Genomic DNA, 13,046 nt, shown 5'->3' on the forward strand with positions numbered 1-13,046 from the left:
CGACAAATTTTCTCCTGATTAGTCAGCTGACTAGTTTTACGATTAGTCTACTAATACAGTAATTTTCTTTTTTTTACTAATTTAGCACTGAAAGTTTTGTTGACGCTTATTAATTCACAAAACCATTTTGGAACACTTAAATTCTTTATTAAAGTACAAATAATCATGTAAATAACAAAAATTAATCACAAATACACAATGAGGTTAAATGCTGATAGCATTTACTAGTGCAAAAGAATGGAAAGTAAACATTCAGAACACTGACTTTGCCTTTCCAACTTTATTCAAAACAATTCTTAAAAAAAAATCTAGCACTATTATTATAGTATACTACTATATATAATAGTAGTACAATAATTATAATAATTATTCATTGCTAATCATATTTGTCATAAAGAGTGTCATTTGAAAGCTATTCTTAGTATAGAATCTGTATTCTGTAGTATTTACTCAACATATATTATAATATTAACTCCAAAGTATGTGCGATTAACTCCAGAAATTGTTATTTATAAGACTAACATGACATGCTTTTTTTTTTTTTTTTTTTAAATGTTCACCGAAAGTAAGCTTCGTCATTGCTTGTTGTGTCACTAATAGATTTAATTTTTTTTTTTCCCGTCAGCAAATGCTGTTAACCGGCTGTTGAGTGTTATTGTATGACTGATTGGAACTGTACTTCATTGTTTTGCCACAGGGTGTGCTGTCGTGTATTTTATGTTCGGTGTGAAGAAGAAGTTTAAAGAGGCATTAGCGGTCTGTTCTCAACTTCACCCTCACTGCACTTTGGCTCTCATGGAGAGCACGTTCGCTCATGTGTTCGAAATAAACGATAGCCGACGTGCAAACCAGCAAGTGACCTGTAAAAAAATAGCGAGCTTAGTGGTGTGAAAAACGCGGGAGAGCTAAGTGAAGCTAACGAACAGCTAAGCGATGCTAAACTGAGCTAAACGAAGCTAAATGAAGCTAAGCGACTGATACTTATTCATCATCCGTCATCGTGGAACAGTCCATTGTAGTGTGTGTGTGTGTGTGTGTGGGGGGGGGGGGAGATAATATAAATGCAGCATTCAAATGGCTTTCTTTTTTGTTTTGTTATTTGTTTAGTACGCTGACATAATTATACATGACGAATAGTTGGGGGTGCTGCTGGCTCCGATGGCCCAAGCCCTTGCTCGTTGGGGCCCCCTACTGGTTGGGGGCCTAAGGCGATCGCCCACTTCGCCTGAATAGTACATCCGCCTATGGCTGTATTTTAAGCCGAAAGAACTGTTGTGTTTGATAGAACAATATGTCTATATGCTGCCATAGCAGATTCATGGCACATTAAGCCCCCGAACTATATTTAATTTGTCCGTTTTACCCTGGAAACCCCCATTTACAGATGTCGCGCATCCACTTTTGTTTCAACCCAGCCATAAAAGGCTCAGTAATTAAAGTTATTATTCGAAATGTCTGTCATTTTTAGCTTAGAATCATTGATTGTCTAATATTTAGTTTTGAAAAGAACTTTAAAAAAATTATTCACTCGCATATTTTAAACTTTTAAACAAATTACGTCACAATGAAAAAAATGATGTCTGTAAAAAGGTCACGGATATCTACTTCAAAACTATCGCTTAAATTTTTTGTTACCGTTGCATTTTCCCCAATATTTTAGATGATAAATAATCGATCCAAACATAGAAAAATTGAAGAAAAGAAAAAAAAAAAACATTTAAAAGGGTAAATACATGAAAAAGAAAATCTTGATGTCTGCGATTTCTGCATCGCGACCCTTGTTATATGACCATGTTTCACCCATATAATCCCCTCAAAATCCATGTGGCCATTCACAGCTGTGTCTTCTCACTCGGTGATACATGCTACATGGAGTTTTTGGATCGAAAAGAGGTAAGTACCCGATAATATCTTGTTAAAATCGTGGCGTCTTTAATTATGCTCTATCATGCTCTCACCTAAAGTTAGGGTTTTGCTGTTAAAATTAAATAAATGCCCTCCTGTTCAAAATTTTTATTCCCTGAGAAAATTGAGATTTTAAGTTTTCACACATGCAAATTGGGGGTCTCAGAGCGGAACTTCAAATCACCTGAGTGTTTTCCGCCATATTTATGATTAATTATGTTTTCTACAGCTGTTTTTATCCAGAAATTATCCAGCAATTGGCATTTACACACACACACACACAAAAAGAAATAACCCTCAACAAGTACTCGTGTAAGTCTTAATTTGAAATTTTCCAATATTGGTACAGTAAAAAAAAAAATAATTCTGAGTATATGAGTCCACAGATAGCCACTACATGCATGTGTCTCAATAATAGAATGGAAAATTGAACTATTGATTTCCCCTTTTGGGGATTTATAAATATGCGCAACACGAGACGCAAACTGCACCCTTTCGAGGACAAACCGGAACCGGAAGTCGAAGCAACGCAATGTCGATGCGCAGAATCAATTACGTGAGAAACAACAGTGCCATGTTGCTGTCCCAATATTTATCCTCAATTTGAGGTTATGTACACGTTTCATGTTTTTCTAGTTCATAATTTACGTATTGAGGTAAGATAACTCACTTTCCGGTCTTCGCGCTGAGTTCCAAAGTTTGTTAGTTAGCGAGAAAATGTACTAAATGAAACAACACAACATACTAAGGAAGAAGAGGTGCGCTTGATTTAGTAAATCAGACGCTCCGTACCGGTGAACACCAATGCTGTGGTACACCAATTGCTATGACGGCGTGGATACACCACCCGATTGGGCTGGAAAGAACTTCTAAACTAACTGTCTTTTTCACTAGCACATGAGATTCCAATTGTTTCGTCAGCGGATTTCTATTACATTTGGCTGTTTTACCTTTAAAATAGTTTCTCTACCTCAGTTAGTGCGTTGTTTGCCATTTTTGCTAACAATGAGACAGCCCCAAAACGGCTGTTACTCAAAAGTACAGCGCTCCCTCGCTATTTAACAGTTTATATTTTAAGCAATATTTTTAAATAGTTTTTGCAATGCTCTTGTGCATTATATGAGATAAAATGCATATGACACATGCTAAATAGCGAACTCTTTGTTTAAGTTTCTCCCATTAAGAATTAACGAGTTGGCTCAATCTACTAATTTTTACAATCGAATAAATCACTGATTATTTTTGCAATTAGTAGCACTGAGAAAAATTGGGACGATGAATATTGTTTGTATATGTAGTTATTGAACTATCATTCCTAAAGAAAAAAGCAGATGTTTGTAAACATCTCCTTTTAGTTATTTACACAAAAAATAATCAAAGGCTTTCTTAGAGGACAGAGAAATCTGAGTATATTGACTGATTTTTTTTCCTTCTTATTTTTTTATGTTAAAAAAATTAGTAATACTCTGGAAAAAAGGTTTACTATTCGGGTTGCAGCTATCGATTGTTTGTGTACTGGATTAATCTATTGATTAGATAGTTAGAATAATCGAGTAATCAGATTACGAACATTTATTGCATTGCAGAATACACTTTAGGCGATGTAAAACAAGTCTATACCTGCAATAACATTTATTTTGGCATGCTAAGACTGCACTTTCAAAAGAGCATTAAATGTGAATATAAAATAAAATTACTGAGTGTTTCTTCAAACTATGCAAAATTGCACTTTCATTTCACAAGAGCAATAAATGCATTTAAATCTAAAACTAAATTAAAATACCTGAGCTTGGCATCAAACATTATAAACAAAAAACAAAAAGAATGACGATCTAAGTCCAACAAAAGAATAATTGGCTAACTTCCATAGCAAAAGTCCACCAGCTTAAATGCTATAAAATGCAAACTTTTAAAAATTATTATTATTTTTTACAATGCTTTTAACAAACCATTAAAACACGTATTCCCACAAAAAACTTTGCTCAATACACTATACTTTTAAACTAAATAACGAATGCATAGACAAACATATTAGCTCAAACAAAATCAGAGCTTATGTTGGTCTTAACAGGGAGCAGCTTGATTCAGCCATGTTAGGCGAGTTATTACATATTCACTTTTGCCACTAGAGGGCAGTGTGTCCACCACAATCAATGAAACTAAATGTAACACTTTCAAAACAAACCATTACATCTCTCTAATTAAACGAATCCTCGAAGCAGTGAAAATTGATTTGAAGGTTTTTTCCAGTCGAATTACTTGAGTTAATCGATTAATCGTTGCTGTACTATTATCTATTTATTTGAATAAATATTTTCTTGAATATAAAAATAAAATATGAATAAATAGGGGAATTAATGTATGTTTGTATATTCTAAATGTATTTTATTCTTCTTAATAATAAAAATGTAAATAAATATACATAAGAAAATACTTACTATAAAGATTAACCCTGGCAGACAAATACGTTTTCTGTGACGTTCATGCCTTTTATCATCCTTTAACATTTTATACTTAATTATATTGACCAGGGGAGGATGAGCGCAGAAGCGGCAGACCGGGTGGCAGCCGTAACAAGCAGCCGGCCCAGCACGCCGCTTCAGACTTCCTGGTTTGAGTTCCTCCTGGACGCATCCTTGCTGGAGAAACACCTCCAAAAGTCCAACTCCGGTGAGAGCTCAGTGTGCATGATGGCATGTTTTTCATTGTAGCGTTGACAATACCGGTGTGCCTCTTCAGACCCGACGGGCGTACAGCTCATCATCCAGTTCCTGGAGCAGGCGTCAAAGCCCTCAGTGAACGAGCAGAATCAGGTGCAGCCTCCCGTGGACAACCGCAGGAACCGCACTTTGAAGCTGCTGGCACTGAAAGTGGCAGCGTACATGAAGTGGGATTTGGATGCGCTGGAGAAAGGGTGCGTATTTTGTCAGGGCTGCAGCTATCGATTATTTAGGTAATCGATTAATTTATCAGTTAGTTTGAATAATTGAGTGTTTGGATTATGAACATTTTATGCGTAGCAGAATACAATTTAGGATATGTTAAACAACAAAACAAGTGTTTATTTTTGCAATAATATGTATTTTGTATTTTGCTAAGATTACAATATCAAAAGAGCACTAAATGCGAATACAAAATTAGATTCCTGAGCGTTTCTTCGAACGCCAGAATTTTTGACAAGCAATAAATGCATTTCAAACTAAATTAAAATACCTAAGGTTAGCCTCAAACAATATAAAAAATAAATGAGGATCAAAGTACAACAAAAGAACAATTGGGTAACTTACATAAGAAAAGTCTGCTAGCTCAAATGTTATAAAATGCCAACCTTTTTTTTTTTTTTTTTTAACAATGCTCTTAAAAACTCGTTCAAACACATATTGCCACAAAAAACGGCTTAGTATTCTTCCAAACTAAATAACGAATGCATAAACAAACTTATTAGCTCAGACAAAAATTGACAACCTTATGTTGGTCTTAACAGTGAACAACTGGTTTCAGCCATGTTAGAAGAGTTATGGCATATTCATCGTTGCCACTAGAGGGCAGTGTATCCACCCAAATCAATAAAACTAAATGCAACACTTTCAAAAACAAACCATTACTACCGGTATTTCATTGTAATTAAACGAATCCTCGAAGCAGCAAAATTTGATTTGAAGCTTTTTTGGAATCTAATTAATCGAGTTAATTGTTGCAGCACTATATTTTTTATGTGTATGTTAAGTACATATAAAGTAGAATGGACCTTATATTCATGGTTAAGAACTGCGGTGAAATCTACAGAAGACAGAGGTTATGTATTAGGTCAGAAATATGAAATTCTGTGTTTTTCAATTTTTTTAAAAAGATTAATTCCTTTGGTGTGCACATGATAAAATTCTTTTCCTTTAACATCTCATTAGCTTGACCATCCCCGTGTTGAACATGCTACTAAACGAGCTGCTATGTGTGAGCAAAGTGCCGGCGGGCGTCAAACACGTGGATCTGGATCTTTCCACGCTGCCACCCACCACCGCCATGGCCGTCCTTATCTACAACCGTTGGTGAGACTAAAATGCCAGCATTTTAAAATGCAAGTCAATCCAGACTTAATATGGCTCCTTTCTTTTCCAGGGCCATCCGAACCATCGTGCTAAGCAGTTTTCCAGAAAAACAAACCAAACCTGGACCGCATCAGATGAACATGCACGTTTTCTTACTCAATAGACCCATTTTAATTCCAAACATGACGTCACACAGACTTGAATTAGCTTGTGCTTTTCTACAGGTTAAGTGTTGTGCAGCAGGAAAAGGAAATGACCGACAACATCCTCAGTGTGGTAAGATTTGACGAGGTTCTTAACTCTTTCAGTCCCATTGACGATGATAAACGTTTTGTCTCTGTTATGCTTACTACAACTTCATACTTGCCGCCAATGAGTTCCTTGCATTTTGTGCATATAGTTAAAAGAGCAGGCTAATGACTCCATTAGTGTCCTGGAGGTGGCGCTACATCTAAAGAAAGACTTCTACGTGCATACAATGAGGACTCTGGACCTGCTGGCCGCTGACAATGCCGCCGCCAACGGCGAGACTGAATCCTCCACGGCGGGTCTGCGCATCAGTGCTAACGAGCTGCACTGCCAGGTGGTGTCTAACGCAGCACACTAACATACAAACGTGCCACATAAGTGGACAGGCAGGTTGATAACATAGGTAAAATTATTTTTCAAAATAATGGCTAGTTTCGCCTGGTCGAGGTGGCGTCCATGTGTTTTGCAACTTGCAGATTGCTGAAAAATGAGGCCATAAAACTAAGAAAATGAATGTTCTGCGTTTAACTAAACCACATTTAGCTCAATACTAACGAACAATGCAAAATTTCTTTGGCCGATTATTGAATAGCATTGGTAGTTATGACAAGGGATATTGCAACAACAATGTGGAGCAGTAGATGTATTGTAGACAGATAATACAGCAATAATTACAGGCATATATTCTTTATCCTCTGAAGAAAAAACGACATTGTGCAAATACACTATTATGGATAGTGCTATTTTTCTTATTAGAAACATTATAAATATTTGTGTTTGCATTTTTAGGCAGCTGAACTAAGATCCTTTATTTGTGTATCAAACCGATGATGTAAAACGGGATCATTTCCTCAAGAATTGAATCACTCCTTTAATGTTTTCTTTTTTTTTAAGGTTCATTACGACTTGGGGGCCATTTTCTTCCAGCAAGGCTGCACAGACCAGCCGGCCTTTGAGAAAGCAAGAGACCACTTCAGGCAGACCAAGGAGCTCTTGAAGAAGGTATGAGCACGCATACATGATTGCCTTTCACACAGTGTTGTTTTTGGCAGCCCTTTTAATTTTCGTCTTAGTCTTTTGGACAAAAATGCTAGTCTATATGAGTCATATTTTAGTCATTTCAAAATGTGTTCAACTTTGTCTTGTTTTAGTCAACAAAAACTACATAAACAACAAATTTCATCTAGTTTTAGTCAACAATCAAAATGTTTTCATCTATAAACTTCAAAAGTTTTAGTCCATGAATAAATAAATGAATAAAAGGTGTCCAACAATTTCGAATGAACATTGACATACGAGCACATAATTGTCGAGTGCTCAAGGACATCACCATCTTCGTGATTATGATACGCACTCAGCAGGAAAACAGTTCATTAATTTCAATTAATTGAATTCACTTGGACGCCAGAAACTGTATGTAAAAAGTTTACCAAGAGTTTAAGACGACACTCACCAAGCTAAATGCTAACGCTACAAGTTACATTTGGTGTTTGATGGTCACTCAACGCAGACCTTTTGAGGCTATAGCAACATGGCATATCTAGCTAAGATAAGAAAACAAAACTTACCTAGCAGCACCTGACAAATGTACCGGTGAGTAAGCGTGTGTGTGGGGCGAGGGGGCGGCACAACACGTCACATGAGTGACATGACCAAATACTGCTATGATGCGTGCTAACTACACTTATGATAAGAAAATGTCACATATTGTGACTTTATGCCGGAAACTATGGCGAATTTTCATCTTGTTCTTGTCTTGTCAGATGAAAACTGGCATCCGTGTCGTTATGTTTTAATCTCCCAAGTAGGCATGTGCCAGTTACCGGTTTCAAGGATTACAGTGGTATGAAAATGTCACAGTTTGAAAACCACTAAAATTTTCCGTCATACTGTAGTACGGAATTATCTATTTTTTTATGTCCCAAAAATGCAACGAAAATTGCTTGGAGCAGCAGCGCTTACCCTTCCTCCTCCGGTTTTTGCACTGTCGGTGACACTGCCGTTGCTGTCGAAACTACACCTGAGCTTTTCCAAAACCCCCTCAAAAAAGTCCAGTCTAGTATGGGAGTATTTTGGCTACCAAAAAGAAACAGACGGCCCCGGATTAAAGGAAGAAGGACAGCCAACATGCAGGCAACACCTCCAACATGATTTCACCTTTATGTGACCATCATCCGTCATTTTACACAAAATTTAAAGCAAGTAAACACTGTCATGAATGTTTCCCAGCAGCTACGAGAGTTCACTCCAGCGTGTTTCGTATGTCTAGCAATGGTAAAAACAAATACTATAACGGTAGCTTGTTAACAAGGCTGTTAAAATGGCTTGTTAGCATGCCAAGACTGCTAAGTAGTTTCCTCACTATGAGAGTAATTTTGTAAAGTCTTTTTCTATTCACATTCATGCATCATATCTTGGACTGAGAGAGAAATATGTAGAAAATGAGCAAGTCTCTAAAAATGTTGAGATGGAGTGCGTTTTTTACTTTTTTATGGAAAATGTTTTTTTTTTTTTTTTTTTTAATAATGTTTAGCAACTTGAGCTGTGGCTGTGGGTTTAGTCCATAAGATTAAGATTAAAAAAATCCTGTTCAATGGAAAAAAATTCAACCCATACATCTCAAAATAACTCATTTTAGAGCTCTATTTGCAATTCCGTGGTACCACGGTATTTTTGCTTTAGGTTATCATACCGTCAAAATCTCATTCCGGCACATGCCTACTCCCAAGACACGTTTTTAGCTTGCCATCGTCATGTCATCGTCATGAAAAAAATTTGTTGACGAAATATTTTTGTCATCGTTGACGAAAACAACACTGCTTTCACACTTATCTTTTGGGTCCAAATTCCGGTCTCCTCCTCTACCTTTTTAGCTGAACTCTGCAGTGCATGTCCACCTGGATGAGGATCGCCTGGCCGGCTACTGGAACGCCTGCAAAGCCCTGACTGGGGATTGTGACTCATGCGACTCTCAGACAACACACTACGATCAGATTAACGGGATGCTGGGAGCCCGCAACTACCAGGTGAGTATTGAGAAGTCACCAGATTAAGCCTGTTGCAATATGCAATAAATCAAATTATCGCATGGTAAATAAAAATGAGGGCGGTAATTTTCCCGGCTGCGATTTATATCGCTCGCGTGCACGGGCATACATTTGTACGTGCGTGTGCTGCATGCACTCAGCACATGTGCATGTTGATTGCATATGAGACTCAAGTAGCTTTCACAGATGTTTATTGGCCGTCAACACGCCGTAGAATTAAAGTTCAGACATATGAAATAAGGAAACACTTCTATATTAGCAGCAGAGTGCCCATTGAATTCATTCATATCATGGTATTTTTTTTTTCATGTTGAACTTTTGCTGCCGTTTTGAAATGAGATGTTTTCATTACAAACATGACAAACCCCTAAAGTCCTATATTAAACTAGAAAATGCAGAAATTTCTGCAGAATTTGCAATGGTAGCGTCACTTTGATGGCTGTTAAACACCTATGACACGTTTGTTGATTTGGTGGAATTTCGGAATCACTTCCTATTAAAATTGGGTCACTTCTGGTTGGTTTGGGGGCATTTTGGGGTAAATGGTAAATGGGAATACACTAACATATAGGGATGTCCTGGTTGCATTTTTGCACCCGTGTCACCTGAATTTTAAGAATCTGCCAATATAGTTGATACAAGTTTTTTGGCTTGACAGTCTCAGATTTTTCTCACTATGATGCGTATTCACGCTGCAGGCCGTGGTGGAAGCTTTCATCAAGGACAACGTCAGCCGCAGTTTGCCTAAGCACTTCAGACGCTCCATTCTCAGGGAGTTAATGTACAAGGCCCAGCAAGGGTGAGTAAACAAACACGTCCCGCATTTACATTGTTATTCATAGATGTCCCGGTTCAATTCTTAACAATGTGTCACGCAGCGAGACGGGCCTGGACGAGGTGTGCCACCAGCTGTGCGTGTGCAACGCCGTGCGTGACGCACTGGAAGGGGAGGTGCTCAGCGTGCGCTTCCAACAGCTGCTCACGAAGCCCAGCAAGCGCCTGATGGACTTCATTTTAGAGGTAATCGTCTTCAATCTGAGTTAAGTGAGTGCTCACAACGTTTCATTTTCAAACATTTCTATGAAAGCCAACAAAGCAGGGGTCTCAAATTCAATATATGAGGGGGGTGCTGGAAATTGTCCGACTAGGTCTGGACTGCATCAAGGATTCCCCTTAAAATGGCTCACATGTCGGTAAAAACACCACTAAGAGTTATCATGAGCTTGAGCTATGTTGACATGAGAAAATAAAAATATGTGCGAAGCCACATATTAATTTATTAAGCTTTTTAAAGACATTTTTTAATGAATTCTTTGATTTTAGTTTGAATTATACAGTGGTACCTCTACATATGAACATGCGAAGCTACAACACACAACTGTACTCCTCAGAATCCTCTAATATTGGCAAAATTGAAATTTGTCCAGTTAAAAAAATGGATGGTTTGGGTGCAGCTAATGTTATGACTTGAATCCATCTGTTTTGCAGGTGTGCACACGGTCGTTGGAGAAGGAGTCTTCATCAGAAGTACCCAGGCAGAACATGGCTACGTTCATGCAGTGAGTCATGTTAACGATCTCTCTCCGTTGTTGACTTTTGCTCTTTCATAACATTTATTATGTGTCAGCACGCTCTGCGAAAGCCTGGAGGAGCTCTCCCTGGTGTTCATGGTTTCATCCCATAAGCTCTTCACCGAGCTCCTGAGGGAAGAGGAGAGGAAGCTGCTGGTGGAGCAGATGAGAAAGCGCTCGGCTGCCGTCAACCTCAGCGCCAAACCCCTGCCATCCTTCTACGACATCCCAGGTAAGCCTGCAGGATTCGCAGGAGGAGATAACAGGACACGTCGCTGATGGCGTCGTTCTTCTGCAGCGTCACCCAGTGTCAGCATCGGGCAATTGGAGCAGCAGCTCATCCTCTCCTTGGATCCACGAAGGATCAGGCAGATCCTCAACGAACTCCACGACATCGCTGATAGACCTTTTTGGAGGGTCAACAGCAAGGTAGATGCTTGAAACTGTCTTGGTGAATTTTGGGATGCTGGGAATAAAAAAAAAACACTACTGTTAAGAGGTCAGCCAGAACTGAACCATATTGTATTTTTTTTTTTTTTTAGTGGGATGTTCCTCCAGATTACATCAATGTGATCCTAGCTATCAAAGACAACCTGACCAAAGACATGGTCTACATCCTCATGGCCAAGGGCCTCCACTGCATAGCCATTAAGGTATGGCATTGTCACAATAGTAAAATTTTCAACTCAATATCCATTCTCCATAAAACACCTGATACCAGTTTTGAAACTACATAAATAAGAAACCCCAAATCAAATCTTACACTTTTTCTAGGGTTGTTCCGATCATGTTTTTTTGCTCCCGATCCGATCCCGATCGTTTTAGTTTGAGTATCTGCCGATCCCCATATTTCCCGATCCGATTGCTTTTTTTTTGCTCCCGATTCAATTCCAATCATTCCTGATAATTTTTCCCGATCATATACATTTTGCAATGCATTAAGAAAAAAATGAATAAAATGAATATTTACATTCAACATACAGTACATAAGTACTGTATTTGTTTATTATGACAATAAATCCTCAAGATGGCGTTTACATTATTAACATTCTTTCTGTGAGAGGGATCCACAGATAGAAAGACTTGTGACTTTGTATATTGTGACTAAATATTGCCATCTAGTGTATTTGTTGAACTTTCAGTAAATGATACTGCAGCCATTCAACCCAAATGCATGATGGGAAGTGGACCCATGACTGTGCGTAGTGCTACCAATTCATATATCTTCTCTGCGTTGGGAAATAACATAAGGGGTTAAGAATAAGATCCATTGCTACCTCGCTTCCTCACATTGCATCCCATGATATTTCTGATCGTAGGGAGAGGGATTATAAGGCTTTAGCCTATTGAAACAAGGTTCCAAAGGTTGCCAAAATTCACTCTACCCATTTTATCCCTTTTATCTCTAAATGGGTAAAACGACGCCATTACAGATTGAGCGCGACAATGCGTGAGTGGGTCGTGCAACGCATGCATTCATTGCGTTAAATATTTAACGTGATACATTTTTTAAAAATTAATTACTGCCGTAATTGGTACCTTAAGCCTAAACTAAAGACTCTGGATGAGTGTAACATATTATGTCTGTAACGTTAAATACACTTAGAAAACGATTTAATTAGAATATATATATATATATATATATATATATATATATATATATATATAAAAAAAAGGCATGGCCGATATTTTTTTGCCGATTCCGATCCTTTGAAAATGACGTGATCGGACCCGATCGATCGGGATGCCGATCAATCGTGACATCTCTACTTTTTACTGTTACTTGAGTAGATTTGTGAAGAAAAAAACTCCGCTACTTTGAGCTACACAAGAGTCGTTACATTTTCCTCTTTATTCTACAGATGAGTTTTATTTTTTGCCAGCGATACCATTGCCAAGATTAGTGGTATTAATTTCACCAATGAGACGTCGCAACAATAATCACATGACTCCATTACACCAATCAGATGCAAGCTTGCCGTTCTATAATCACGCCAGCCTGTTCAATCACGTGGCGTCTTTAAAGCACCGTAAAAAATGAAGTATTTGACATAGAGCGCTGCCCTCAACATGGCTCGATGGCGTAGATTTAAACCTCTCTCCTGGTTTTTATTTGTCACCGATTGACCATGGAAAACTGATGATATGATCGGATAATCCTTTTAATTTCATAATGGTAATTATGATGGAAGTACAGTATTCACTTTTCAAACTAGGAACTATTTTCT

At 37.9% G+C, this 13,046-nt stretch overlaps 1 protein-coding gene across 2 annotated transcripts in view; it reads left to right on the top strand.

Annotated features, from left to right (window-relative positions):
- The first annotated feature begins 2,380 nt into the window (after window positions 1-2,380).
- The window catches only part of ints8 (integrator complex subunit 8), a 28,422-nt gene continuing 17,756 nt past the window's right edge, over window positions 2,381-13,046 (top strand). The window contains exons 1-15 of one of the 2 annotated variants that reach the window (XM_057828323.1): window positions 2,381-2,461; window positions 4,437-4,575; window positions 4,645-4,819; window positions 5,811-5,951; window positions 6,022-6,093; window positions 6,176-6,227; window positions 6,352-6,534; window positions 7,095-7,202; window positions 9,074-9,226; window positions 9,946-10,046; window positions 10,126-10,267; window positions 10,736-10,806; window positions 10,875-11,050; window positions 11,117-11,247; window positions 11,361-11,471. In XM_057828323.1, coding sequence (XP_057684306.1) covers window positions 2,438-2,461; window positions 4,437-4,575; window positions 4,645-4,819; window positions 5,811-5,951; window positions 6,022-6,093; window positions 6,176-6,227; window positions 6,352-6,534; window positions 7,095-7,202; window positions 9,074-9,226; window positions 9,946-10,046; window positions 10,126-10,267; window positions 10,736-10,806; window positions 10,875-11,050; window positions 11,117-11,247; window positions 11,361-11,471 — 1,779 coding nt within the window. In that variant the 5' untranslated portion in view covers window positions 2,381-2,437. Of the gene's footprint in view, window positions 2,562-4,436; window positions 4,576-4,644; window positions 4,820-5,810; window positions 5,952-6,021; window positions 6,094-6,175; window positions 6,228-6,351; window positions 6,535-7,094; window positions 7,203-9,073; window positions 9,227-9,945; window positions 10,047-10,125; window positions 10,268-10,735; window positions 10,807-10,874; window positions 11,051-11,116; window positions 11,248-11,360; window positions 11,472-13,046 lie in introns of both variants that reach the window. The other variant, XM_057828322.1, reaches the window with a different exon arrangement.

The sequence above is a fragment of the Corythoichthys intestinalis genome, chromosome 22 (assembly GCF_030265065.1).
Source record: "Corythoichthys intestinalis isolate RoL2023-P3 chromosome 22, ASM3026506v1, whole genome shotgun sequence".
NCBI classification, from domain to species: Eukaryota; Metazoa; Chordata; class Actinopteri; order Syngnathiformes; family Syngnathidae; genus Corythoichthys; species Corythoichthys intestinalis.